General features: G+C 43.0%; 1 protein-coding gene and 1 pseudogene across 1 annotated transcript; both read right to left on the bottom strand.

Annotated features, from left to right (window-relative positions):
- Positions 1 to 4,325: 4,325 nt before the first annotated feature.
- LOC129517903 (putative protein SSX6) lies at positions 4,326 to 13,433 on the bottom strand. Its single transcript, XM_055338018.1, has 6 exons — positions 13,365 to 13,433; positions 12,629 to 12,743; positions 12,165 to 12,263; positions 9,475 to 9,524; positions 5,359 to 5,494; positions 4,326 to 4,426 (listed from the first exon to the last, which is right to left on the bottom strand). Exons 1-6 carry the CDS (start codon positions 13,431 to 13,433, stop codon positions 4,326 to 4,328), a joined length of 570 nt encoding a protein of 189 aa, XP_055193993.1.
- A 1,673-nt stretch (positions 13,434 to 15,106) lies between these two features.
- On the bottom strand, positions 15,107 to 16,207 carry LOC129517517 (E3 ubiquitin-protein ligase RNF138-like; annotated as a pseudogene).
- Positions 16,208 to 24,281: the final 8,074 nt, after the last annotated feature.

Raw genomic sequence — 24,281 nt, 5'->3', positions numbered from 1 at the left:
CATGCCTGATGTGGGGCTTGAACTCATGACCCTAAGATTTAGAGTTGCATGCTCTACCGACTGAGACAGCCAGGCGCCCCATATATACAATAACTGATGGGTTTCTGTATACCAACAAGAACCATTTAGAGAATAAAATGGAGGAAAATCACATTCATATAGTGACAAAAATATAGAACGTATCTAAAAACAGATTATTGGAGGAGGAAGGCAAAATAGAGCCTGTACATCTATCTCCCATCCCACCCAACTTCTATTGATTTGGGAAGAAAACTGTTTTTAAGGATAAGTTTTTTTTTTAAGTTTTTTTTTAAAGTAAACTCTACCCCCAATATAGGACTTGAACTCATAACCCCAAGATCAAGAGTTGCATGCTCTATCAACTGAACCAGCCAGGAGCCCCAAGGATAAATTTTGTTTAAGATTTTATTTATTTGGCACAGAGAGAAAGACAGAGACAGCGTGTGCACACAAGCAGGCGGAGGGGGCAGGCACAGGGAGAGTGAAAAGTAGGCTCTCCACTGAACAGAGGGCCCGACATGGGGCTCTGGGGCTCAATCCCAGGACCCCCAGATCATTACCTGAGCTAGAGGCAGACGCTTAACCTTTTGAGCCACCCAGGAGCCCCAGGTGAGTTGATTAAAAAGCTCATTTGTAGGGATCCCTGGGAGGCTCAGTGGTTTAGCGCCTGCCTTCGGCCCAGGGTGTGATCCTGGAGACCTGGGATCGAGTCCCATATCAGGCTCCCTGCATGGAGCCTGCTTCTCCCTCTGCCTCTCTCTCTCTCTCAGAATAAGTAAAATCTTTATTAAGAAAAGCTCATTTGTAGGGATCCCTGGGAGGCTCAGTGGTTTAGCGCCTGCCTTTGGCCCAGGGCGCGATCCTGGAGACCCGGGATCGAATCCCACGTCGGGCTCCCGGTGCATGGAGCCTGCTTCTCCCTCTGCCTGTGTCTCTGCCTTTCTCTCTCTCACTGTGTGCCTATCATAAATAAATAAAAATTAAAAAAAAAAGAGAGAGAGAAAGTAGCTCAGATGAGATCTGCAAGGGTGAAGGGAACTGGAAGCCAGAATGACCAGGAGGAAACAACTAAGAGGATGTTCCAGAGAAACTTCAAACAGAGGGTAAATGGATGAAAAAGCAAGAACTACGGGGGTGTTTGAGTGGCTCAGTGGTCGAGCATTTGCCTTTGGCTTAGGTTGTGATCCCAGGGTCCTGGGATTGAGTCCCACATCAGGCTTCCTGCAGTAAGCCTGCTTCTCCCTCTGCCTATGTCTCTGCCTCTCTCTCTGTATCTCTCATGAATAAATGAAATAAAATCTTAAATAAAAGCAAGAACTACAATTACAACTAAAGGGCTAGGTGGGCCTTCAACACCCTTATACTGGGCAGATGGCACGCTAATGACCATGAACTCCCTACCTCCTACATCGGAAAGTCCCCTAGGGTGTGTGTAGGGAATGCTGAGAAAGAAGTATATCAGAGCCTGGGGTACCTTTGGCCCCTCACAATAATAATGAAGAAGAGAAATGCATTTGTAGAGAAGGGACCATTTTTTTTTACAATGCTTTATTATTTTTTTATATATAAATTTATATTTTATTGGTGTTCAATTTGCCAACATATAGAATAACACCCAGTGCTCATCCCTCAAGTGCCCCCCTCAGTGCCCGTCACCCAGTCACCCCCACCCCCTGCCCACCTCCCCTTCCACCACCCCTAATTCGTTTCCTAGAGTTAGGAGTCTCTCATGTTCTGTCTCCCTTTCTGATATTTCCCACTCATTTTTTCTCCTTTCCCCTTTATTCCCTTTCACTATTTTTTTTTAAAATTTTTATTTATTTATGGTAGTCACAGAGAGAGAGAGAGAGGCAGAGACACAGGCAGAGGGAAAAGCAGGCTCCATGCACGGGGAGCCCGACGTGGGATTCGATCCCGGGTCTCCAGGATCGCGCCCTGGGCCAAAGGCAGGCGCCAAACCGCTGCGCCACCCAGGGATCCCTCCCTTTCACTATTTTTTTTATAGATCTTGGATACTAGCTCTTTATCTGATATGTCATTTACAAATAGTTTCTCCCATTCTGTAGGTTGTCTTTTAGTTTTGTGACTATTTCTTTTGCTGTGCAGAAGCTTTTTATCTTCATGAAGTCCCAATAATTCATTTGTACTTTTGTTTCCTTGCCTTCATAGATGTATCTTGCAAGAAGCTACTGTGGCCAAGTTCAAAAGGGGTGTTGCCTGTGCTCTCCTCTAGAATTCTGATGGACTCTTATCTTACATTTAGAGCTTTCACGCATTTTGAGTTGATCTTTGGTATGCTGTAAGAGAGTGGTCTAGTTTCATTCTTCTGCATGTGCCAGTTCATAATGGACTTCCAGCACCATTTATTGAAGAGACTGTCTTTTTTCCAGTGGATATTCTGTCCTGCTTCGTTGAATACTAGTCGACCATAGAGTTGAGGGCCCATTTCTGGGTTGTCTATTCTTTTTTTTAAATAATAAATTTATTTTTTATTGGTGTTCAATTTGCCAACATATAGAATAACACCCAGTGCTCATCCCTCAAGTGCCCCCCTCAGTGCTCGTCACCCATTCACCCCCACCCCCTGCCCTCCTCCCCTTCCACCACCCCTAGTTCGTTTCCCAGAGTTAGGAGTCTTCATGATACAGTCAACAAAACTAAAAGACAACCTACAGAATGGGAGAAGATATTTGCAAATGACATATCAGATAAAGGGCTAGTTTCCAAGATCTATAAAGAACTTATTAAACTCAACAGCAAAGAAACAATCCAATCATGAAATGGGCAAAAGACATGAAGGCCAAGGTGTCCAACCAGCACCCACCCCAGGATTGGGGTATACAGTGTCCATCAAAATGAAAACTGGAGGGGCATCCCGGATGGCTCAGCGGTTTAGCGCTGCCTTCAGCCCAGGGTGTGATCCTGGAGACCCGGGATCAAGTCCCACGTCAGGCTTCCTGCAAGGAGCTTGCTTCTCCCTCTCCCTGTGTCTGCCTCTCTCTCTCTCTCTCTCTCTCTGTGTCTTTCATGAATAAATAAATAAAATCTTTAAGAAAACTGAAAACATCCCCCATTAGAATGTCAGCTCCACACGGGCTCAGACATTTATCTGTCTTGTTCCCTGAGGTTTTTCCAGAACCTAGGAGACTGCTTGGTACACAGTACACGTTCAGTAGGTGTTTGTTGAATGAATGAACTCTTTGACATAACAATTCCACTTCCAAGACTGTATGCTAAGGAAACACACATATGCACAGGGCTCTGTGCACAAGAATGAGATGAGCAAACAGCTGAAACTTATGTTTATTAATTATCAATGACTGATGAAATGTAAATGAATAATGGAGGTTTGTACCACAGAGCACCTGCTGAACAGGAACAAGATGAAGGGTACTTGTCTGGGGTGTGCTGGTAGCAGGCAAACGCAGGGGGGAGATACTTACAGTGGTACCGTGTATGTGTGTGTGTGTGTGTGTGTGTAAATACAGAGAAAAACATGTGCAAACAACCAGAACCGCTCCCAGTAATCACATCAGCAAAAGAGGGTAGTGCTGTTCTGGGCATAGAATAGCTGACAATACTTGTTTTCTAAGTTAAGTGCATGGATATACAAAAAGAAATATGCATTAAGTATATGTCTTGCTCATTAACAAAACTCTAATATCTAACAGAATACTTGGCATATAGTAAGAAAAATCACGCTTAACTTTTCACTATTGTGAACTCTTGCTTGCTATACACCTGATGACTAGGAGTTCACAGCCATGCCCATGTTCCTGAAAGGCCACCAGGTTCTGCTTCTTATCATGGGCACTTGTCACATCCCTGAGGTTGAGGCAAGGAAAGAGAAGGAAAATAAGTGGCAGTGAGCTCCGATTAACCGATAAATCAATACCGAACTCCTCATCCAGACCTGAAGACCCCGAGCACTCTGGTTCTGCCCTACCTCATGATCTGCAAGCACCTCCCACTGCTCCTCAAAGAGAACCTTATGCTCATGCCACAGTGACTCCCTTACCTGTACTATGGGTTTCTAGGCTAGAGGAAGGTGTGCCCTACACATCAGGAGCTGACCTGGGGTTTGGGAGCCCACAGCATTCTAGGTAGGGAGGATCCCTGTCTATACAGAGCATGGAGCAGAAAGAGCATGGGAAACCTCATCATTTAGCCTCAAAACTGCACCTCAAGAGACTAGGAGAAAGTAATGATTTGGGGGAACAAGTGACAAGATGTGATGCCAGTACCATAATGGAAAAGTACATTTTGTAGGTGTGTGGGTATGGACTGAAAGGTCACTTACAGAGTTAGTCCTCTTCCTCAGGATCACTGATCTCTTCATACACTACTAGGTTCTTCCTCTCCCGCAGTCTGTAGGCCCAAATACTATTCTTCCCTCTCTTGGGTCCTATGGTAGAGAAGAGGTGGTAAGTGGGGGATGGATGGGTTGGGTAGTGTTAGTCTCTGTTTTGTCAGATAAGGAGATGCCTCCTCCCTTTTTAGTGCCCACAGGCATTTAACAGTCTGTTTGCCACATCTTCTGGCTCAGAGAGGCTGAGATGTTAGACCTCCACCAATACACATCAAATGCCAATTAGAATTTTAGCTGCTGGCTCCTCCCATTGTCAGGTTTAGATTCCCAACCTCTTTACTTACCAGAACATTCATTCAGACCTTCATTCATTCAACCTATGTTTGTTAAGGGCATATTGTGTGTCAGGCATTGAGTTGAGGGCTGGGAATACAACTGTGAGTCAGATACGTTCCCAGGTTATCACAGATGGAATTGCCTGACGACCTTTCAGGTCAGGCTTTCTAGATCTAACACCTTTGAACAGTTTGTGAACTATGATTCTTTACTTCCATTTTCTAGACTAGGAATCTGGAGTTCAGAGATTTTAGAAGACTTGCCTAGAATCACTTGGCTTTTATATCAACGACCATTCAAATTGGTGACTCTGGAAGTCAGGTTCTTTTTTTTTAAGATTTTATTTATGTATTCGAGAGAGAGAGAGAGTGAACGAGCGAGCGAGTGCATGAGTTGAGGGAGGGGCAGAGGGAGAGGGAGAAGCAGGCTCTCTGCTAAGCAAGGAGTCCAATGTGGGGCTCAATCCCGGGACTCCAGGATCATGACCTGTGCGCAAGGAAGACACTCAACTGACTGAGGCACCCAAGTGCCCCTGGAAGTCATGTTCTAACATTCCAGCTGGAGCTGGGTGAGCTCCTCAGTCTGGTCTGGCCACAAGCCTGTCCAGGATCCATCCCCCATACTTAGACCACATACTTAACACAGCCAGGAAATGCAGAGGAGTTGTTCCCACATAGCTATCCACCTCTTACCTGGTATTATCTCACTCTGTTGATCAGAGGTACTTGCTTTTCCAGGGAGGCACAGCACTTTCTGAGCCTGCTCAAATCCAGGTGTTATTGGTATTGGGTCTGAATCCTCTTCTTCCTTCACCGTTTTGAGCATCACCTTTTTAATGTGAAGGTCACATATAAACAATATCAATGGCATTTCTCTAGTGCTTTAGAGCTTACAAAGTGTCTTCACATGCAGTACCTTGAGTAATGCCCTCAACAACTCTGGGAGATCATTATTTACCTAAATTATGAGTAACGTTAGAACAAAAGGGAATGGCCTAAATGAAGGGTGTTTCCAGGACTAGAATGTTTGTCTTCACCTTCTTTCCAGGCAGTCTTGCAAACAGCAAAATGCTCCATGTAAATGAAGTGTGGTATACAGAAGATTTGGGGAAGAATAGCATTCTAAGAATCCATGTGATCTGTGGAAGAAAGGAGGGGGTTCTCTAAAATATAAGGGATCACATGGAAGCTAGTAGAGAGCTGCTGGGAGAGTAAATGTATGAATTCACAGAGGGGACAGAACACTGCTGGAAAATGGTACACGGGAGATGAGTACAGGGGAGAGGAAAGGAATGGTTCACAGAGATGAATAGATACAGCAAAGAAAGCAGCGCCAACCCTGAATAGCCAGGGGAATATTAAAAAAGAAAACCATAGCTGGGGGCATCACAATGCCAGATTTCAGGTTGTACTACAAAGCTGTGGTCATCAAGACAGTGTGGTACTGGCACAAAAACAGACACATAGATCAATAGAACAGAATCGAGAATCCAAAAGTGGACCCTCAACTTTATGGTCAACTAATATTCGACATAAGAGGAAAGACTATCCACTGGAAAAAAGACAGTCTCTTCAATAAATGGTGCTGGGAAAATTGGACATCCACATGCAGAAGAATGAAACTGGACCATTCTCTTACACCAGACACAAAGATAAACTCAAAATGGATGAAAGATCTAAATGTGAGACAAGATTCCATCAAAATCCTAGAGGAGAACACAGGCAACACCCTTTTTGAACTTGGCCACAGCAACTTCTTGCAAGATACATCCATGAAGGCAAGAGAAACAAAAGCAAAAATAAACTATTGGACTTCATCAAGATAAGAAGCTTCTGCACAGCAAAAGAAACCGTCAACAAAACTCAAAGACAACCTACAGAATGGGAGAAGATATTTGCAAATGACCTATCAGATAAAGGGCTAGTATCCAAGATCTATAAAGAACTTATTAAACTCAACAGCAAAGAAACAATCCAATCATGAAATGGGCAAAAGACATGAACAGAAATCTCAGAGGAAGACATCGACATGGCCAACATGCACATGGGAAAATGCTCCGCATCACTTGCCATCAGGGAAATACAAATCAAAACCACAATGAGATACCACCTCACACCAGTGAGAATGGGGAAAATTAACAAGACAGGAAACAACAAATGTTGGAGAGGATGTGGAGAAAGGGGAACCCTCTTGCACTGTTGGTGGGAATGTGAACTGGTGCAGCCACTCTGGAAAACTGTGTGGAGATTCCCTAAAGAGTTAAAAATAGATCTGCCCTACCACCCAGCAATTGCACTGCTGGGGATTTACCCCAAAGATACAGATGCAGTGAAACGCCGGGACACCTGCACCCCGATGTTTCTAGCAGCCATGTCCACAATAGCCAAACTGTGGAAGGAGCCTCGGTGTCCATCGAAAGATGAATGGATAAAGAAGATGTGGTTTATGTATACAATGGAATATTACTCAGCCATTAGAAACAACAAATACCCACCATTTGCTTTGACGTGGATGGAACTGGAGGGGATTATGCAGAGTGAAATAAGTCAATCGGGTTAAGGACAAACTTTATACGGTCTCATTCATTTGGGGAATATAAAAATAGTGAAAGGGAATAAAGGGGAAAGGAGAAAAAATGAGTGGGAAATATCAGAAAGGGAGACAGAACATGAGAGACTCATAACTCTGGGAAAGGAACTAGGGGTGGTGGAAGGGGAGGTTGGCGGGGGGTGGGGGTGACTGGGTGAAGGGCACTGAGGGGGGCACTTGATGGGATAAGCACTGGGTGTTATTCTATATGTTGGCAAATTGAACACCAATAAAATATAAATTTATTAAAAAAATTGAAAAAAAATAAAATTATGTCATATGTTACACAAGTTACCTATCAATAAAAACTACATTTTGGGATCCCTGGGTGGCGCAGCGGTTTAGCGCATGCCTTTGGCCCAGGGCGCGATCCTGGAGACCCGGGATCGAATCCCAAGTCGGGCTCCCGGTGCATGGAGCCTGCTTCTCCCTCTGCCTATGTCTCTGCCTCTCTCTCTCTCTGTGTGTGACTATCATAAATAAATAAAAATTAAAAACAAAACAAAAAAAACACTACATTTTGCCTGGTTTAAAAAAAATGAAAAGGAATAAAGGGGAAAGGAGAAAAAAATGAGTGGGAAATATCAGAAAGGGAGACAGAACATGAGAGACTCGTAACTCTGGGAAATGAACAAGGGGTGGGGAAGGGAAGTGGGTGGGGGTGACTGGGTGATGGGCACTGAGGGGGGCACTTGGAGGGATGAGCACTGGGTGTTATGCTATATGTTGGCAAATTGAAATACAATTAAAAAATAAATTAAAAAAATACATTTAAAAAAAAGCGCCAGATGTCACATCCTGTCCTACCCTGGCAAGAATGTTTAATGTGGAATTACACAAAATGGTTCCTGTACCAATATTGCTGCTGTAGGGGTGCATCACTGACCAACAATCTTTTATTTTATTATATTTTTTGTTAAGGATTTTATTTATTTCTGAGAGAGAGAAAGAGAGAGGCAGAGACACAGACAGAGGGAGAAACAGGCTCCATGCAGGGAGCTCAACATGAGACTCGATCCCAGGATCACGTGATCCAGGATCACGCTCTGGGCTGAAGGCGATGCCAAACTGCTGAGCCACCAGGGCTGCCCACTGACCAACAATCTTAAGCTACCTTTCATTCAGTCCCCTCATTTATGAAACAGTGAACAACAAAAGAAAGCTAAGTCAAAGTACAACTTTTCACTGTGCTAATTAATGAAAATGAATACTTTGTCTTATGATTGTTCTTTGAATCATCTCAATGGCCTCCACGCTGGCAATCCAACTTCCAGAGCCCTTTACCCTCCAGAGTTTCATCTACAATTGCAGAATCACTTAGTCAATAAAAAATTCAGGCACCTCAGAGGGTCCCCCTGGGCTGGGGACTGAGGCTTCACAGATGCCTCAGGTGCAGACAAGACTGGAAAGGAGCTCACGGTAGGGAGGGGCTGACAGCCCAGGCCATTTCCAAGCCACGTGAGACTGGCCCTGCCACAGAGCAGAAGGGAGCTGGTACTTCTGTTGCAAGAGTGGGTGTCTAAATGAAAACATCAGCAGCTTCTGTGGGGTAAAGCCCTTTGGGGGGGAGCCCTTGAACTTCATACACACATGAAAAGGTTCATGAGCTGGAAAATCATTTCTGGCTTTTAATTGTCCTGTGATTCATTAACAGTGTCTAGCAAGAACAATAACCCCCTTAAAAAAAGAAATGTTTAAAATGTACAGATTATTACCATTGCCACTGTGGTCTCAGGCAAATTACTTAAAATCTCTGTACCACAATATCCTCATCTTTATGATTAGTTATTATTATTATTATCCTCATTATCTGAGAATACATTTAGGAAAATGTCATAGAAGTTTTCTGAAGGATTAAAGAAATTAATCCTTGTGAATTGCTTAAAATAATATCGGCTACCACAATTGCTACTCATTAAGCTATTGATGATGCTACATCAGGAACTAGGGGTGGTGGAAGGGGAGGAGGGTGGGGGGTGGGGGTGAATGGGTGACGGGCACTGAGGGGGACACTTGATGGGATGAGCACTGGGTGTTATTCTGTATGTTGGTAAATTGAACACCAATAAAAATTAATTTATTAAAAAAAAGGAATTGTGATAAAGGGATCAGGAAAGGCAGGCAGTGAGGGCCAGGGTATATTCAATATTCTCCCACTCTTACCAATATTCACATCCGTGGAGAAACAGTCTGTTTTTTTAGATTTGGGAGACACTCACCTTCTGGTGTTTTCTCTTTTTCACATTGGAAACCTCCTGAAGAGGTTCATCTAAAAAAAAGTGATAAATGGTAATTTTACTTTGTTGGCAAATATTCCCAAACTCCAAAGACTCATATAGTATCAGGGAATTCTGCAGGAAAGGGTTATGAGTCCACTCATTATCCAGAAGTTATTTTGAGACTGGCTTTTGAATTATCTTTATTTTTTATTTTATTTTTTTAAAAGATTTTATTTATTCATGAGAGACACACAGAGAGAGGCAGAGACACAGGCAGAGGGAGAAGCAGGCTTGCAGGGAGCCAGACGTGAGACTTGATCCCAGGTCTCCAGGATCACACCCTGGGCTGAAGGCAGGCGCTAAACCGCTGAGCCACCCAGGGATCCCCTTGAATTATCTTTAAATCATGGTTTATTCATTTATTTGTGGTGCCATTCATAATTTCCTTTTGATGATTTATAAAATGTGAACCAAACCCCATCACTGCCTCATCCTATTCTAGTATATATTTCTTACTTCTTCCCCCTAAAGAAATTAAACTGATTGAATTAATTAAATTAAATTGATTGCTTTCACTTAAAGTTATGTGGCAACAAAAATCACTATCCACTTAAGCCAGGTTAATTTTATAGTATGCCAATTAAACTTCAACAAAGCCATCAAGTGTATGAGGAACCCTGGATGATTTAGCCCAGTGAATCTGAAATGTTTCTAGAATAAAGTTACTCCTTTAGTGTCAGAAACTTTGTAGATTCTCAAGCACTAGATTTTCAGCTCTCTCAGTCATTTTGGGAGCCTGTGGAATCTGGCCTATTTTCCTAGAGACTCATAGGTCTATTGGAGACAGTTTGAAAATTCTGACTCTGCTTACCACTGTGCTGTCAGAGCAGAAAAGAAGTGAATACATCTCATCCCTTTATAGTGAGTACACACATGATCAAATACACAAAGATTTCTAGAATCTGCTACCTTTTTCACCATATGTTACCTCTGCTCACTGATAAGGAGAAAAGCTCAATGTGTAGAGATCACTTTCTCAGACCCGCTCCCAGGCTCAACAGATAGAATCAGGTTTGATTAGGAGCAAGAAGACTATTTGGTTTTGGTAAAACAGGAAAATAGCTGTTTCACTTCATAATATATTAATCACTCTTTCTTAAGATATTTATCCAATACCTATACCCTATTATGAAATTGAGCCTGGAAGTTTTTTGTGGATTTATACCTTTTAATTTCAATGTTATTTTTAAAAAATATTTTATTTACTTATTTGAGAGAGAGAGAAAGCACGGGCTAGCACAAGCAGGGCGAGGGAGAGGGATAACCAGACTCTGTGCTGAGCGTGGAGCCCAATGTGGGGCTAGATCCCATGCCTGGGTGGCTCAGTGGTTGTGTCTGCCTTTGGCTCGGGTCGTGATCCCCAGATTGTGGGGATCATGACTCAAGGATCATAATAAATATATATAAATAAACAAATATTTATTCATGAGACACAGAAAGAGAGGCAAAGAAACAGGCAGAGGGAGAACAAGGCTACTATGCAGGTAGCCCCATGTGGGACCCAATCCCGGGACTCCAGGATCATGCCCTGAGCCAAAGGCAGACGCTCAACCGACTGAGCCACCCAGGCGCCCCTACATTTTTTAAAGAAGTAGTTTCTGTGACCAACGTGGGGCTTGAATTCACCCTGAGATCAAGAGTCACATGCTTTACTGACAGCCAGGTGCTCCACATGGATTTATGCTTAAATTAAATTTTAAAAAATATTTACATATTTATTTGTTAGAGAAAGAGAGAGTGCACACAGAGGGAGAGGGAGAAGGAGAGAGAGAGAAGCAGACTCTCTGCCAAGCAGGGAGCCTGATACGAGGCTTGATCCCAGGATTCCGGGGTCAAGAGGAGCCAAATGCAAATGCTTAACCCATTAAGCTACCTACATGCCCCAAATTAAATTTTTCTTAATTGTCCTGTGATTCATTAACAGAGTTTAGCAAGAACAATAACTCCTTTAAAAAAATAAATGTTTCGGTCACCCCAGGTGGCTCAGCAGTTTAGCCTGCCTTCAGCCCAGGGCGTGATCCTGGAGACCCGGGATCGAGTCCCATGTCGGGCTCCCTGCATGGAGTCTGCTTCTCCCTCTGCCTGTGTCTCTGCCCCTCTGTGTGTGTGTGTGTGTGTGTGTCTCATGAATAAATAAATAAAATCTTAAAAAAAATAAAAAAGAAATGTTTCAAATGTACAGAAAATTATGGAGAATAATATTGGAAACACATGCCTATTTACCACTGAGTCTAGTCAGAACTTACCATATACCACAGCTACTTCAGATTATTTTTAGATCTTTATTCAAAATATAACACTATAAACAAGTCACAGCTGAAGCCATCTGTGCAGTCCTCTCTGATCCCTGACCTCCTTCCTTATGCACTCCTGAATTTGATGGGTTTTATTCTCATTCTGGTTTTTATACATTTACCATTTACTCATTATCCATAAAATATATATACTCTTGTCTTGCATGCTTTAGGATTTTATATGAATGGCCTCTGACCATGCTTAACCTACATACAACTTTTCTCACTCAGCCACGATGCTTTGGAGGTAACAAACTCTGAGACTCCTTCCCTAGAACTGGACCCCAAAGCAGCTGGGCTTCAGGAGACTCTCCCCAGGCCCTTCCTTCCACTCACTCTGATTCCTGTGGTTCTCATTTTCATCAGAATCATGCCTCTTGGATTTTATGGCCCGTTTTTTAGGACACATGAAGGCTGGGAGGGTGGCCCTGAGACCTAGAAAGAAGCAAAAATATTTGTTCCTTAAGAGACAGCCCAAGAGGAGGAATGCAAGATAGAATCCTGGGAGGCAGCAGAGGCAGGCAAGCTTATGAGCTAGGGGATTCCAAACAAGGGTAAGCAGAAGAGAAACATGCAAAATATAGGTCTGAGCATCTTTGTGGCCACTCCAGGCCCGCAGTCCTGCACAGAATATAAAACAGCAGAGCGTCCCAAAGCTGCCCTAGGATCCCACCCCCCACCCCCGCACAAAAGGAAGGTGTGGGACACTTGCTGCAGCCTAGGAAGAAGCCATGGCATGTAAAGGGACTGAGGGATGGTCACGTGTTCACAGGCTTGTCTGCACCCAAACTTTCTGTTACCTAGACCAGTCATGGTGTCATAGTTTCTCTTCATGTACACATAGGTGATTTTATCTGAGTAGCCAAGCTTTGCCCATTCTTCCTTAGAGAAGTATTTGGAAATATCCTTGAAAGCCTGGGAAAGAAAAATAAATAAATCTTAGCAGCAAGTCAGCTAAACATGTCTGATCATCAGCTGAGGTTTCTTTCTCTGCTACAGGTCCATGTTGGATCTGTGAACTGGGGCTAATAATCCCTCCTGGTTAATGTCAAGGCTAACAGAGAGAACATGGATAGGGGTGCCTGAGTGTCTGTCTTTGGCTCAGGGCCTGATCCCGGATCCTGGATCCGGGGATCAAGGCTCACATCGGGACTCCCTGCAGGGAGTCTGCTTCTCCCTCTGCCTGTATCTCTTTTTCTCTGTGTCTCTCATGAATAAATAAATAAAATCTTAAAAAAAAGAACATAGGTAACATTCCCTACCCTCTCCTCAGGCATGCAGTAGATGCTTAATGCTGGTAGCATGCTCTTTCACTTTCCAGAATGGAGTGAGAGTCACCAAATGCAGTGCAAGGTCACAGACCTATTGTCTCCAGAGATGTTAGGTGAGGATAGAGTGAAGATGGGAAGCTCCTGAGGCTCTGGATTTCCCCTACACCCTGATCCCTTTCCCCAGTGCCTCTGACCTCACCTCCTCAGAAATCTAGTCCATCTAGTGTCCCCTGGGCCATCCCTCTACCCCCTCCAGATCCCTTACCTTGCATTTCTTCTCTGATTTCTGGGTATCCTCCCTGGAGCTCTTTGCAAAGGAGCTGCCTTTATTCATGGTGCTGGGAATGGTCTGATCCCAAAAGGACAGAACCTAATCTCTCTAGCCACAATGCCAAAGATCCTGAGGAAGGGAGAAAGCACTGAAGGTAGGTTATATCCAGTTAATCACATGGAATCAAGGTTCTACTTTTCTCCGTCCTGGGTTTATCTGTTCCTGAGAAAGGATGGGGGGGGTGACAAAAAACAAACAAATAGGGGGTGGGAGATCTATGAAAGAAAGTATTGATTAGGGACAGCAGGTTTTCTGTAAGCATGATCAAGGCAGCCTTGAGTCTTTGAGAGAAGGTTGGCTACTGTTATTAGTAGTTTGCCTGAAGTTTGGCTTATACTGAAGGAAATATATTAAGATCCTTATTGGGGAAACAGTGAAGTGAACAAGTAGTTGTTTTTTTTTTTTTTGAACAAGTAATTTTATGGAGGGGGTGACTTTTGAAGCAGAAGGGTGGGGAGATAAGTCTCATAGATTTGTCTCTTAAAAATGGGTTTGGGTTTTCAGGCAGAGGGATTTGCTTTGTTGAAAAGAAACAAGGATTGCTAATATAGAGCGGATTTAGAGCCCATTACTAGGTTATTTGAAAATTATTAGCGTGAAGAGAACTGGAATTTCCAACTACGGGATTAGCCATCACCGGCTGAGAATGCGGAGAGTTTCAATGCAGCAATCTGGTGTTCCCCAACTGATGGCATTGGGAATCTCTTAGGGAGAGGAAATTTAGGGGTCTCTGACGCCAAGAAAGTTTCTGCTTTATCCTAGAGTTGGCGATAAAAGAGTCACTTAGGCAGCGTCTATTTTCTTCGGTTAAAGAAACCTAGGGACGTCTAGCTGATTTTGGGGTTTCTCAGGCCAAGGTGAGTTCTTTTTCCCTGAGGAAGAGCAATTAGAAAAAGTCTCACGGACCGAAAATAGTTTTAGTTTTATCTTAGCCTGAGAGCAATCGCTCCGAAAAGCTTTAAGTCATTTCTCCGTCCTAAGGATCTGGAGGCTGCTGGAAGGTACAGCAAGAACTAAACTATCCGAGTGAGCTGGAGAGGTTCCTCACATTTTACTAGCCTACCTTTAACTTGTTTAAGAGGATCTAAAGAGAAAGCTTACCTCAGGCTTGAAGTGGCGGCGGCAAAGAATCGCTCCACGAGATGATATCCCACAATTCCACTGCCCAGCGATAATCAACCAATCAGAACAGTTAATGAACTTGAAATGGCCAATCAGGGGTTAGGAAAGTAGGCGGGGCAAGTGAGTCGAGAACGGGGTCTCTAAATCCAGCTCCAGGGACAGGACCGTCTTTTCAAGGGGGGCTGGTTTTCCCGCCTCAAGTGGGACTGTGCTCTGCCAGACTTGGCCCCTCCAGATGCCATAGGCTCATTGGTGCGCATGCTCAGATTCTCCTGTTCCTTTATGTATCTAGCTACTTTCTGCTCTGCATTTGTTATTTAGTTTTAACAAATGGTAAATATGAGGCCACCACCTCAAATCCTTGCTATCAGTCTCCAATTTCCTCAGATATGGGGTTTTTAGGACCTCTCTAGTGACTTAAGAATTTTAAACTTTTTTTAGACTGAATTACTTTTGTTAATATACACGTCAAGTTATTGAAACAGTGACTTCATATAGTTGTCCCATTAAAGATAGCACTTTCAGGTATGAAGGTACAGAAATGTCTATAGTCTTCATATGTTTACTTGAAAAGATCTTTCAATGGCAGTCCGATATTGGGTTTCCCTCTCTAAATGAAGATTAACAAGTTATCTGTAATCAAACTGATGTCTTTGATTAGATGACTAACAAAATGTCTAGTAATTTGGCTAGGAGCTTCCCAACAAAGAGACACACAAATAGGACGCATCACAGGAACTATCTGAAATAGGAGCTATCTGATCATTGTTGCAGTGCTTCCATAAATGTTAAGTAAAAATTGATCCTGGACAAAAGGAACACTTAAAGGTTGTATGCCAGGATAACTGGGTGGCTCAGTGGTTAAGCATCTATCTGCCTTTGGCTCAGGTTGGGGTTCCAGGGTCTGGGATCTAGTCCTGCATCAGGTTCCCTGAAGAAAGCCTGCTTCTCCCTCTATGTCTCTGCCTCTCTCTTGTGTGTCTCTCGTGAATAAGTAAATAATTTTTTTTTTAAAAAGTGAGATGCCCAGAAAAACTTGTATTTTCTTCACAAGTCTCTGTGTTCTCAGAGATGAGTGTTTTATTACTGTTCCCTACTTAATCTTGAGAGATCTGAAAGTTTGGAATGAGAGAGGAAACATCGTATTCATCTTGATACTTCTTTTTTTTAAGATTTTATTTATTTATTCATGAGAAACACAGGCAGAGGGAGAGGCAGAGACACAGGCAGAGGGAGAAGCAGGCTCCATGCAGGGAGCCAGACATGGGACTCCATCCCGGGTCTCCAGGATTATACCCTGGGCCAAAGGTGGTGCTAAACTGCTGAGTCACCCGGGCTGCCCCTTAACAAGATTTATAATGAAGCCTCAAATAATAGAATTTAGTCTGTTTTGCACAGCATTTACAGCTACCAGAAAACTTCCTCATGATAGTTTCAAAGTCTAAGGCTTATTCAGGACAGTCTCTCTCTCTCTTCTAGTCACATTTCCATAACATAGGGGATAACATATCCTGTTTTCTCTTGTTACAGTCAGAAAACATTTTTTATAGAAGATGTGCTGATAAGCCATGGCTGCATGGCAGTTTTGAGCACCTCTAATAGGTGGGGCAGTAGAAATCATCTTTGGTGTAGGATGTGTAAAGCTCCTCAGTCATGGTGAGGGATGGAGGATCAAGGCAATGGTGGTGGTGGTGTATGTGTCAGTGGTGGCCTGCCCAACTCCCCATGTAAACTCAGTGGGAGAGGGGAATCATTTCATTTTAAACTTTACTTTTTTCCCATTTTTGAAATGGGCTTTTAGAAATGCACTTTTCTGGGACACCTGGCTGGCGCAGTGGTTGAGCATCTGCCTTTGGCTCAGGGTGTAATTCCGGAGTCCCAGGATCTAGTCCCACATAGGGGTCCCGGCAGGAAACCTACTTCTCCCTCTGCCTATGTCTCTGCCTCTCTCTGTGTGTCTCTTGTGAATAACTTTTTTTAAAAAATGCACCTTTTCTAGAAACCCAATAACCAGGAACAAGTCTTACCCCTTAATAGTAATATTTACAATAGTATTAAAAAGAGTGTCCATGTAATTACAGTTTGCTGTGTACCTCAGGGGCTTCAGAAGTTACTTTCTCCAGGAATTCTCTCCTCCTCCCCACCATGAGTGCCTCCAAGGAGTCCCCAATTCCCCTGTGCTTTCAATCCACAGCCCTGATCTCGCTAAGTTGTTCTTCCCAGAATGACAGAGCTCTCTTAGGACAGGGACAGGGCAATGACCCTTGTTGCCGGCACAAAGGCCTTTATGCACATCATCCCATGTAATTTTCAGAACCTCACCTTGAATTAAGTACTGTTATCCCCATTGTGCAGATGTTGAGACTGAGGCTCAGAGGGTTAAGCAACCTGATTAAGGTCACATAATCAGTGGGTGGCAGAGCTAGAATTCACTCCCAAGTTGAATTGAGTCCAAAGTTTGTGTTTTTTTACTATATTCTTTTTTAAAGGATTTTATTTATTTATTCATGAGAGACACAGAGAGAGAGGCAGAGACATAGGCAGAGGCAGAAGCAGGCTCCCTGTGGGGAGCCTGATGCGGGTGGGACTCGATCCCAGGACCCTGGGATCATGACCTGAGCTGAAGGCAGACACTCAGCTGCTGAGCCACCCAGGCACCCCAAAGTCTGTTTTAATTACTTTTTTTTTGCCTCAAATATCTGTTGGTTGCCGAATGAATAAATGCATCTTAAAACTCCAAAGGGCCTTCAACATAATCTCCATAATCTTTTAAAATCACCGAAATTTCCTTTGGCTGTTGTAAGAAATTATCAAAAATTTTGAGCCATAAAACAACAGAAATTAATTTTATCATATTTCTGGAGGCTAGAAATCTAAAATTATTTTCTTTGGACTGAATTCAGGGTGTCAGCAGGGCTGTACTTCTTTCAGCGGCTCTAGGAGAGAATCTGCTGCTTGCTATTCCAGCTTCTGGTGGCTGTCAGCATTCTTTGGCTGTGGCTGCATCATTCTAATCTCTGCCTCCATGGTCATGTCACATCCCCCCTTCTGTTGGTGTCAAATTTCCTTCTGCTTCCCTCTGTTAAGGACACCTGTGATACATTTAGGATCCACCCAAATAATCCAGGATAATCTCCCTATATCAATATCTTTAACTTAAATCACACCGGCAGTCTTTTTTTGTTATTGTTATAAGATAACACACATAAATTCCAGGAAATAGAATATCTTTGGGAGGGGTGGAATTATTCACTCTCCTGTAATCTGCCCTCTGGTCCCCTAAGATTTATGTCTACTCCACATGTACTATATCATTATATCCCCAAATTTCTCAATATATTGCAATATGAACTCAAGGCCAAAATCTCATTTAATATATATTTTTAAAGATTTTATTTATTTATTTGAGAGAGAGAGAAAGAGCAGGGGAAAGACAGAGGGACAAGCCGGCTCTACTGAGTAGGGAGCCTCATATGGGTCTCAATTCCAGCACCCTGAGATCATGGCCTGAACTGAAGGCAGATGTTTCACTGACTGAGCCACTCAGGTGCCCCTCTCATTTAATATTATCAGCTCAAAAAATGCCAAATCTCATCACCTAAAATAGGTAAGGATTAAACTCTGGATATGATCCATTCTGGATCAAAATTCCTCTTTGGACTTGTACACTAGAAATCAAATTATATAAAAAAAAGAAATCAAGTTATCACTCTTAGAGGGAAAGATGGCTGAGTAGAAATATCCTGAATTTACCTCCTCCCGGAGACATACCTGTGACTACATTTGGAGCAGGTCTTTCAGAAAATGACTTGGAGACTAGCAGAAAATTCTTCCACAGCCAAAGATATGAAGAAAAAGTCACATCAAGAAGGGTAGGAAAGGCAGGATGCATCCTGGTTGGGAACCAAAGTCCTGGTGTAACAACTCATAAGTGGAAGAAATATCACAGGCATTAAGGTCCTCTGTGAGGAGCAAGGGATTCAAGCCCCACATTAAGTACCCCTAGCCCCGAGGATCTGCACTAGGAAAATGAGCCTCCATAAAATTTGGCTTTGAAAATCAGTGAGGCTTAACTCTGGGAGGGCTGGTGGGCTATAGGAAACCAAGGCTCCATTCTTTTTTTTAAGAATTTATTTATTTATTCATGAGAGACACACACACACACAGAGCCAGAGACACAGGCAGAGGGAGAAGCAGGCTCCATGCAGGAAGCCCGATGTAGTACTCTATCCAGGGACTCTAGGGTCATGCCCTGGACCAAAGACAGGGACTCAATGGCTGAGCCACCCAGGTGTCCAGCCAAGGCTCCATTCTTATAAGGCTCACACAATCTTTTTTTTTAATATTTTATTTATTTATTTATTTATTTATGAGAGAGAGAGAGAGAGAGAGGCAGAGAGAGAAGCAGGTTCCATGCAGGGAGCCCAACATGGGACTGGATCCTGGGTCTCCAGGATCACACCCTGGGCTGAAGTCGGCGCTAAACCGCTGAGCCACCCGGGCTTCCCTGGGCTCACACAATCTTACTTGCTTTGACACCTAGCAGAGAGGCAGCAGTTTGCAAAGTACCTGGGCCACACGTGGAGAGTGATCGACTAAAAGGGCATGAGCTGGAGGCTAGAGATCTGTAGGAAATTTTTCCTGAAACGGAAGGGCTTGCATTTTTCTTGCCTTCCTTCAGCCTAGCTGGGCAAATGCTGGCAGGTACTAGTTCTGACATTCACCATCTACTTTGCTAGCACCACTTGCCCTACCTGACTTCCCTACAGCCCCATTCTGCACAACATGCCCATCTCAGCAGTCATTCCTCCAAAGCAGCTTCTGCTCCACCACACCCTGTGGACAGCCTCAGTTGGGACTGTTACCCCTCCAAAGTGACTCCTGTGACAGGGAGAGGCAGCCACATCCACCAGCATGCCTACAAGAGTTATAGGTAGGCCTCACAGCCCCAACACCAGGGGATAACTCCACCCACCAGCACATTCACAACAGCTTCAGCTGGGCCTCTCAGGCAGTCATGCTGGGGGCCAGCACTACCCACCAGCAGTTGCAGCCTGGTCACAATAGGAGAGCACATGCAGCCCACATAGGGGCCGCTCCTGGAGTGCCTGGTTCTCCAGAGAGGATTGGGACCAGAGAGGATTGTGCTTCTGGGCCCCATAAGGTGCCTTCTACTAAGGCCGCTTAAGCGGACCAGGAGATGTAGCTGACCTACTTAATGCATAGAAACAAACACAGTCAGACAAAATTGAGGAGGCAGAGAAATATGTCTCAAATGAAAGAATAAGTCAAAATCTCTGGAAAAGAATGAAATGAAATGGACATAAGCAGTTTACATGAAAAGGGTTCAAAGTAATCATCATAAAGATGCTCAGAGAACTTGAGAAAAGAGTTAATGAACTCATTGAGAATGTCAACAAAGAGGTAATATAAAAAACAACAGATCAAAGCTGAAGGATATAATAACTGAAATGAAAAACATTAATGGAGATTAACAAAAGATTGGAGGATGATAGGTAGTGAAAATCATCCAAACTAACAGCAAAAAGAACAAAGAATTTTATTTATTTTTTTAAAGAAGACTTTATTTATTTATTCATGAAAGATACAGAGAGAGACAGAGAGAGGCAGAGACACAGGCAGAGACACAGGCAGAGGGAGAAGCAGGCTCCATGCAGGGAGCCCGACATGGGATTCCATCCTGGGTCTCCAGGATAACGCCCTGGGCCCAAGACAGACGCCAAACCGCTGAGCCACCCAGGGATTCCCAAGAACAAAGAATTTTAAAAATGAGGATAGGTTAATAGGAAAATATCAAACATATTAACATTCATATTATAGGAGTTCCAGAAGGAGATGAGAGAGAGAGAGAAAGGGGCATATTTGAAGAAATGATAGCTGAAAACTTCCTTAGCCTGGGGAAGGACAGACATCCTGGCCCAGAAATCACAGAGATCCCCAAATAAATGAACCGAAAGAGGTCCACATTAAGACACATAATTAAAATGTCAAAAATTAAAGATAAAGAGAGAGTCTTAAAAGCAGCAAGAGGAAAGCAATTAGCCACATACAAGGAAACACCCTTCAAGCTATCAGCTGATTGATTTTTAAACAGAAACATTGCAGGCCAGAAGAAAGTGGCATGATATACTTAAGTGCTGAAGGACAGGGCGCCCAGGTGGCTCAGAGGTTGAGCATCTGCCTTGGGCTCAGGTCATGGTTCCAGGGTCCTGGGATTGAGTCCTGCATCAGGGTCCCCTGGAGGAGGAGATAAAAAAACCCTTCAACCAAAAATACTTCATCCAGCAAGATTATTACTCAGAATTTAAGGAGGGATAAAGAGTTTCCCAGACAAATAAAAGTTAAAGAAGTTTACCACCACTAAATCAGGCTTACAAGAAATGTTAAAGGGAACATGAGAAACTCCTAACTCTGAGAAACAAACAAGGGGTAGTGAAAGGGGAGGTGGGCGGGGGGATGGGGTGACGGGCACTAATGGGGGCACTTGATGGGATGAGCACTGGGTGTTATACTATATGTTGCAAATGAAACTCCAATAAAAAATATACAAATAAATTAATTAATTAAAAAAAGAAAAGGTCATTACCAGATGTAAGAAAATTATGAGGGCAGCCCCGGTGGCACAGCGGTTTGGTGCCGCCTGCAGCCCAGGGCATGATCCTGGAGACCCGGGATCGAGTCCCACGTCAGGCTCCCTGCATGAAGCCTGCTTCTCCCTCTGCCTGTGTCTCTGCCTCTCTCTCTTTCTCTCTCTGTCGATCATGAATAAATAAATAAAATCTTAAAAAAAGAAAATTATGAAAGAAAAATATCATTGGTGAAAGCAAGCATATATTAAATGTAGTTGATCAATAACTTATAAAGCTAATATGAAGATTAAAAGACAAAGATAGTAAAGTCAGATATATCTACAGTAAGTAGTTAAGGGATGCGCAAAATAAAAAATGCAAATCATGACATCAAATACATGAAACATTCAGGAGGGGAGGGAGTAAAAATGTAGTGCTTTTAGAATGTGTTTGAACTTGGGGCACTTGGGTGACTCAGTGGTTGAGCATCTGCCTTCGGCTGGGGTTGTGATCCTGGGGTCCTGGGATTGAGTCCCCCATCAGGCTCCCAGCGGGGAGGGAGCCTACTTCTCCCCCTGCCTATGTCTCTGCCTTTCTCTCCGTGTGTCTCATGAATAAATAAATAAAATCATTAAAAAATGTGTTTAGGGACGCCTGGGTGGCTCAGCAGTTGAGCATCTGCCTTTGGCTCAGGGTGTGATCCCAGATTCCCAAGATGGAGTCCCACAGCAGGCTCTTTGCGTGAAACCTGCTTCTCCTCCCTCTGCCTGTGTCTCTGCCTCTCTTCCTGTGTCTCTCATGAATAAATAAAATCTTTAAAAAAATAAAAATAAATTTAAAAATGTTTTTGAACTTAAGCAGCCAACAACTTAAATTTAAGACTGCTATACGGCTGCCCAGGTGGCTCAGCTGTTTAGCGCTGCCTTTGGCCCAGGGCGTGATCCTGGAGTCCCGGGATCGAGTCCCGTATCGGACTCCCCGCAGGGAGCCTGCTTCTCCCTCTGCCTGTGTCTCTGCCTCTCTCTCTCTCTCTCTCTCTCTCTCTTTGTATCTCTCACGAATAAACAAAATCTTCAAAAAAAAAAAAGACATAGGGTGACAGAAGGGATGAAAAAACAAGACCTATTTATATCCAGCCTACAGGAGACTCACTTCAGATCTAACGACACATACAGACTGAAAGTTAAGAGATGGAAAAAGATATTCCATGCAAATGAAAATAAGAATAAAGCTCGGGACAGCCTGGGCGGCTCAGCGGTTTAGCGCTTCCTTCAGCCCAGGGTGTGATCCTGGAGACCCGGGATTGAGTCCCACGTCGGGCTCCCTGCATGGAGCCTGTTTCTCCCTCTGCCTGTGTCTCTGCCTCCCTCTCTCTCTCATGAATAAATAAATAAAATCTTAAAAAAAAAAGAATAAAGCTCGGGTAGCAATACTTATATCAGACGAAATAGACTTTAAAACAGACTGTAAGAAGAGATAAAGAAGAGCACAACATAATGAAAAAGAGGAATGTAACCAGAAGATATAAAAATTGTAAATATTGGGCAGCCCGGGTGGCTCAGTGGTTTGGCGCCGCCCAGGGCCTGATCCTGGATACCTGGGATCAAGTCCCATGTCGGGCTCCCTGCATGGAGCCTGCTTCTCCCTCTGTCTTTGCCTCTCTCCCTCTCTCTGTGTGTCTCATGAATAAATAAATGGAATCTTTAAAAAAATTGTAAATATCTATGCACCAAAATATCAGCATCTAAATATATAAAGCAAATATTAACAGACATAAAGGGAGAAATTGACACTAATACAATAATAGTAGGATACTTCAACACCCCACTTACATCGATGGTAGATTATCCAGATACAAAATCAATAAGTGGCTTTGAAAGACACATTAGACCAGATGGACTTAACGGATATATACAGAGCATTCCATTCCCAAACAGCAGAATACATATTTTCTTCAAATACACATGGAACATTTTGCAGGATAAATCACATTAGGCCACAAAACAAGTCTCAACAAATTGAAGATTATTAAAATCATATCATGTATCTTTTCTGAGTGAAACTAGAAATCAATTACAAGAAAAAAACTGGAAAAAATACATGGAAGCTAAATAACATGCTACTAAGCAGCCAATGGGACAATAAAAAATCAAAGAGGAAATAAAAAAAATACCTGGAGACAAAAACAAACAAACAAACAAACAAACCTAGAAACCCAACATTCCAAAATCTTGGGGACACAACAAAAGTTGTTCTAAGAGGAGAGTTTATGGTGATATAGGCCTACCTAAAGAAAAAGAAAAATCTCAAATAAACAATCTAACTTTATACCTAAAGGAACTAAAAAAAGAACAAAGCTCAAAGTTAGTAGAAGGAAGGAATTCACAAAGATCAGAATAGGTATAAATGAAATAGGGACTAAATAACAATAAAAAATCAATGAAACAAAAAACTGGTTCTTTGATAATATAAACAAAATTGATAAACCTTTAGCTAGCCTCATCAAGAAAAAAACCAGAGTACTCAAATAAAATTAGGAAGGGAAGAAAAAGGGATGCCTGTGTGGTTCAGTGGTTAAGCGTCTGCCTTCAGCTCAGGGCGTGATCCTGGAGTCCCAGGATGGAGTCCCACATTGGGCTCCCTGCATGGAGCCTGCTTCTCCTTCTGCTTCTGTCTCTGCCTCTCTCTTTCTGTGTCTGTCATGAATAAATAAATAAAATATTTAAAAAAGGAAGGGAAGAAAAGTTACAACCAACACCACAGAAATACAAAAGATTATAAGAGAACTATGAATAATTATATACCAACAAGTTAGACAACATACAAAAACAGATAATTTCCCAGAAATTTACAATCTTCCAAGGCTGAATCATAAAAAATAGAAAATCTGACTAGACTGATTACTAGCAAGGAGATTGAATCAGTAACAAAAACCTCCCAACAAACAAAAGTCCAGGACCAGATGGCTTCACTGGTGAATTCTACCAAACATTTTTTTAAAGATTTTATTTATTTATTCATGCGAATACACAGAGGAGAGAGAGAGAGAGCCCAATGTGGGACTCGATCCTGGGACTCCAGGATCACACCTTGAGCCGAAGGCAGGTGCTCACCGCTGAGCCACCCAGGCGTCCCTCTA

This window comes from Nyctereutes procyonoides, unplaced genomic scaffold (assembly GCF_905146905.1).
Source record: "Nyctereutes procyonoides isolate TBG_1078 unplaced genomic scaffold, NYPRO_anot_genome, whole genome shotgun sequence".
NCBI classification, from domain to species: domain Eukaryota; kingdom Metazoa; phylum Chordata; class Mammalia; order Carnivora; family Canidae; genus Nyctereutes; species Nyctereutes procyonoides.
The sequence above is the reverse complement of the archived record's forward strand: the minus strand, read 5'-3'. Positions and strand labels throughout refer to the sequence as shown.

Bases quoted from the DNA above. Each gene is read 5' to 3' on its own strand.
- LOC129517903 (XM_055338018.1), bottom strand. From the start codon at position 13,433: ATGAATAAAGGCAGCTCCTTTGCAAAGAGCTCCAGGGAGGATACCCAG. The intron at 12,744-13,364 runs GTAAGGGATCTG...TTTCTTTCCCAG, and splicing joins AATCAGAGAAGAAATGCAAG to GCTTTCAAGGATATTTCCAA. The intron at 4,427-5,358 runs GTAAGAGGTGGA...TCTCTACCATAG, and splicing joins ACAGAGTGAGATAATACCAG to GACCCAAGAGAGGGAAGAAT.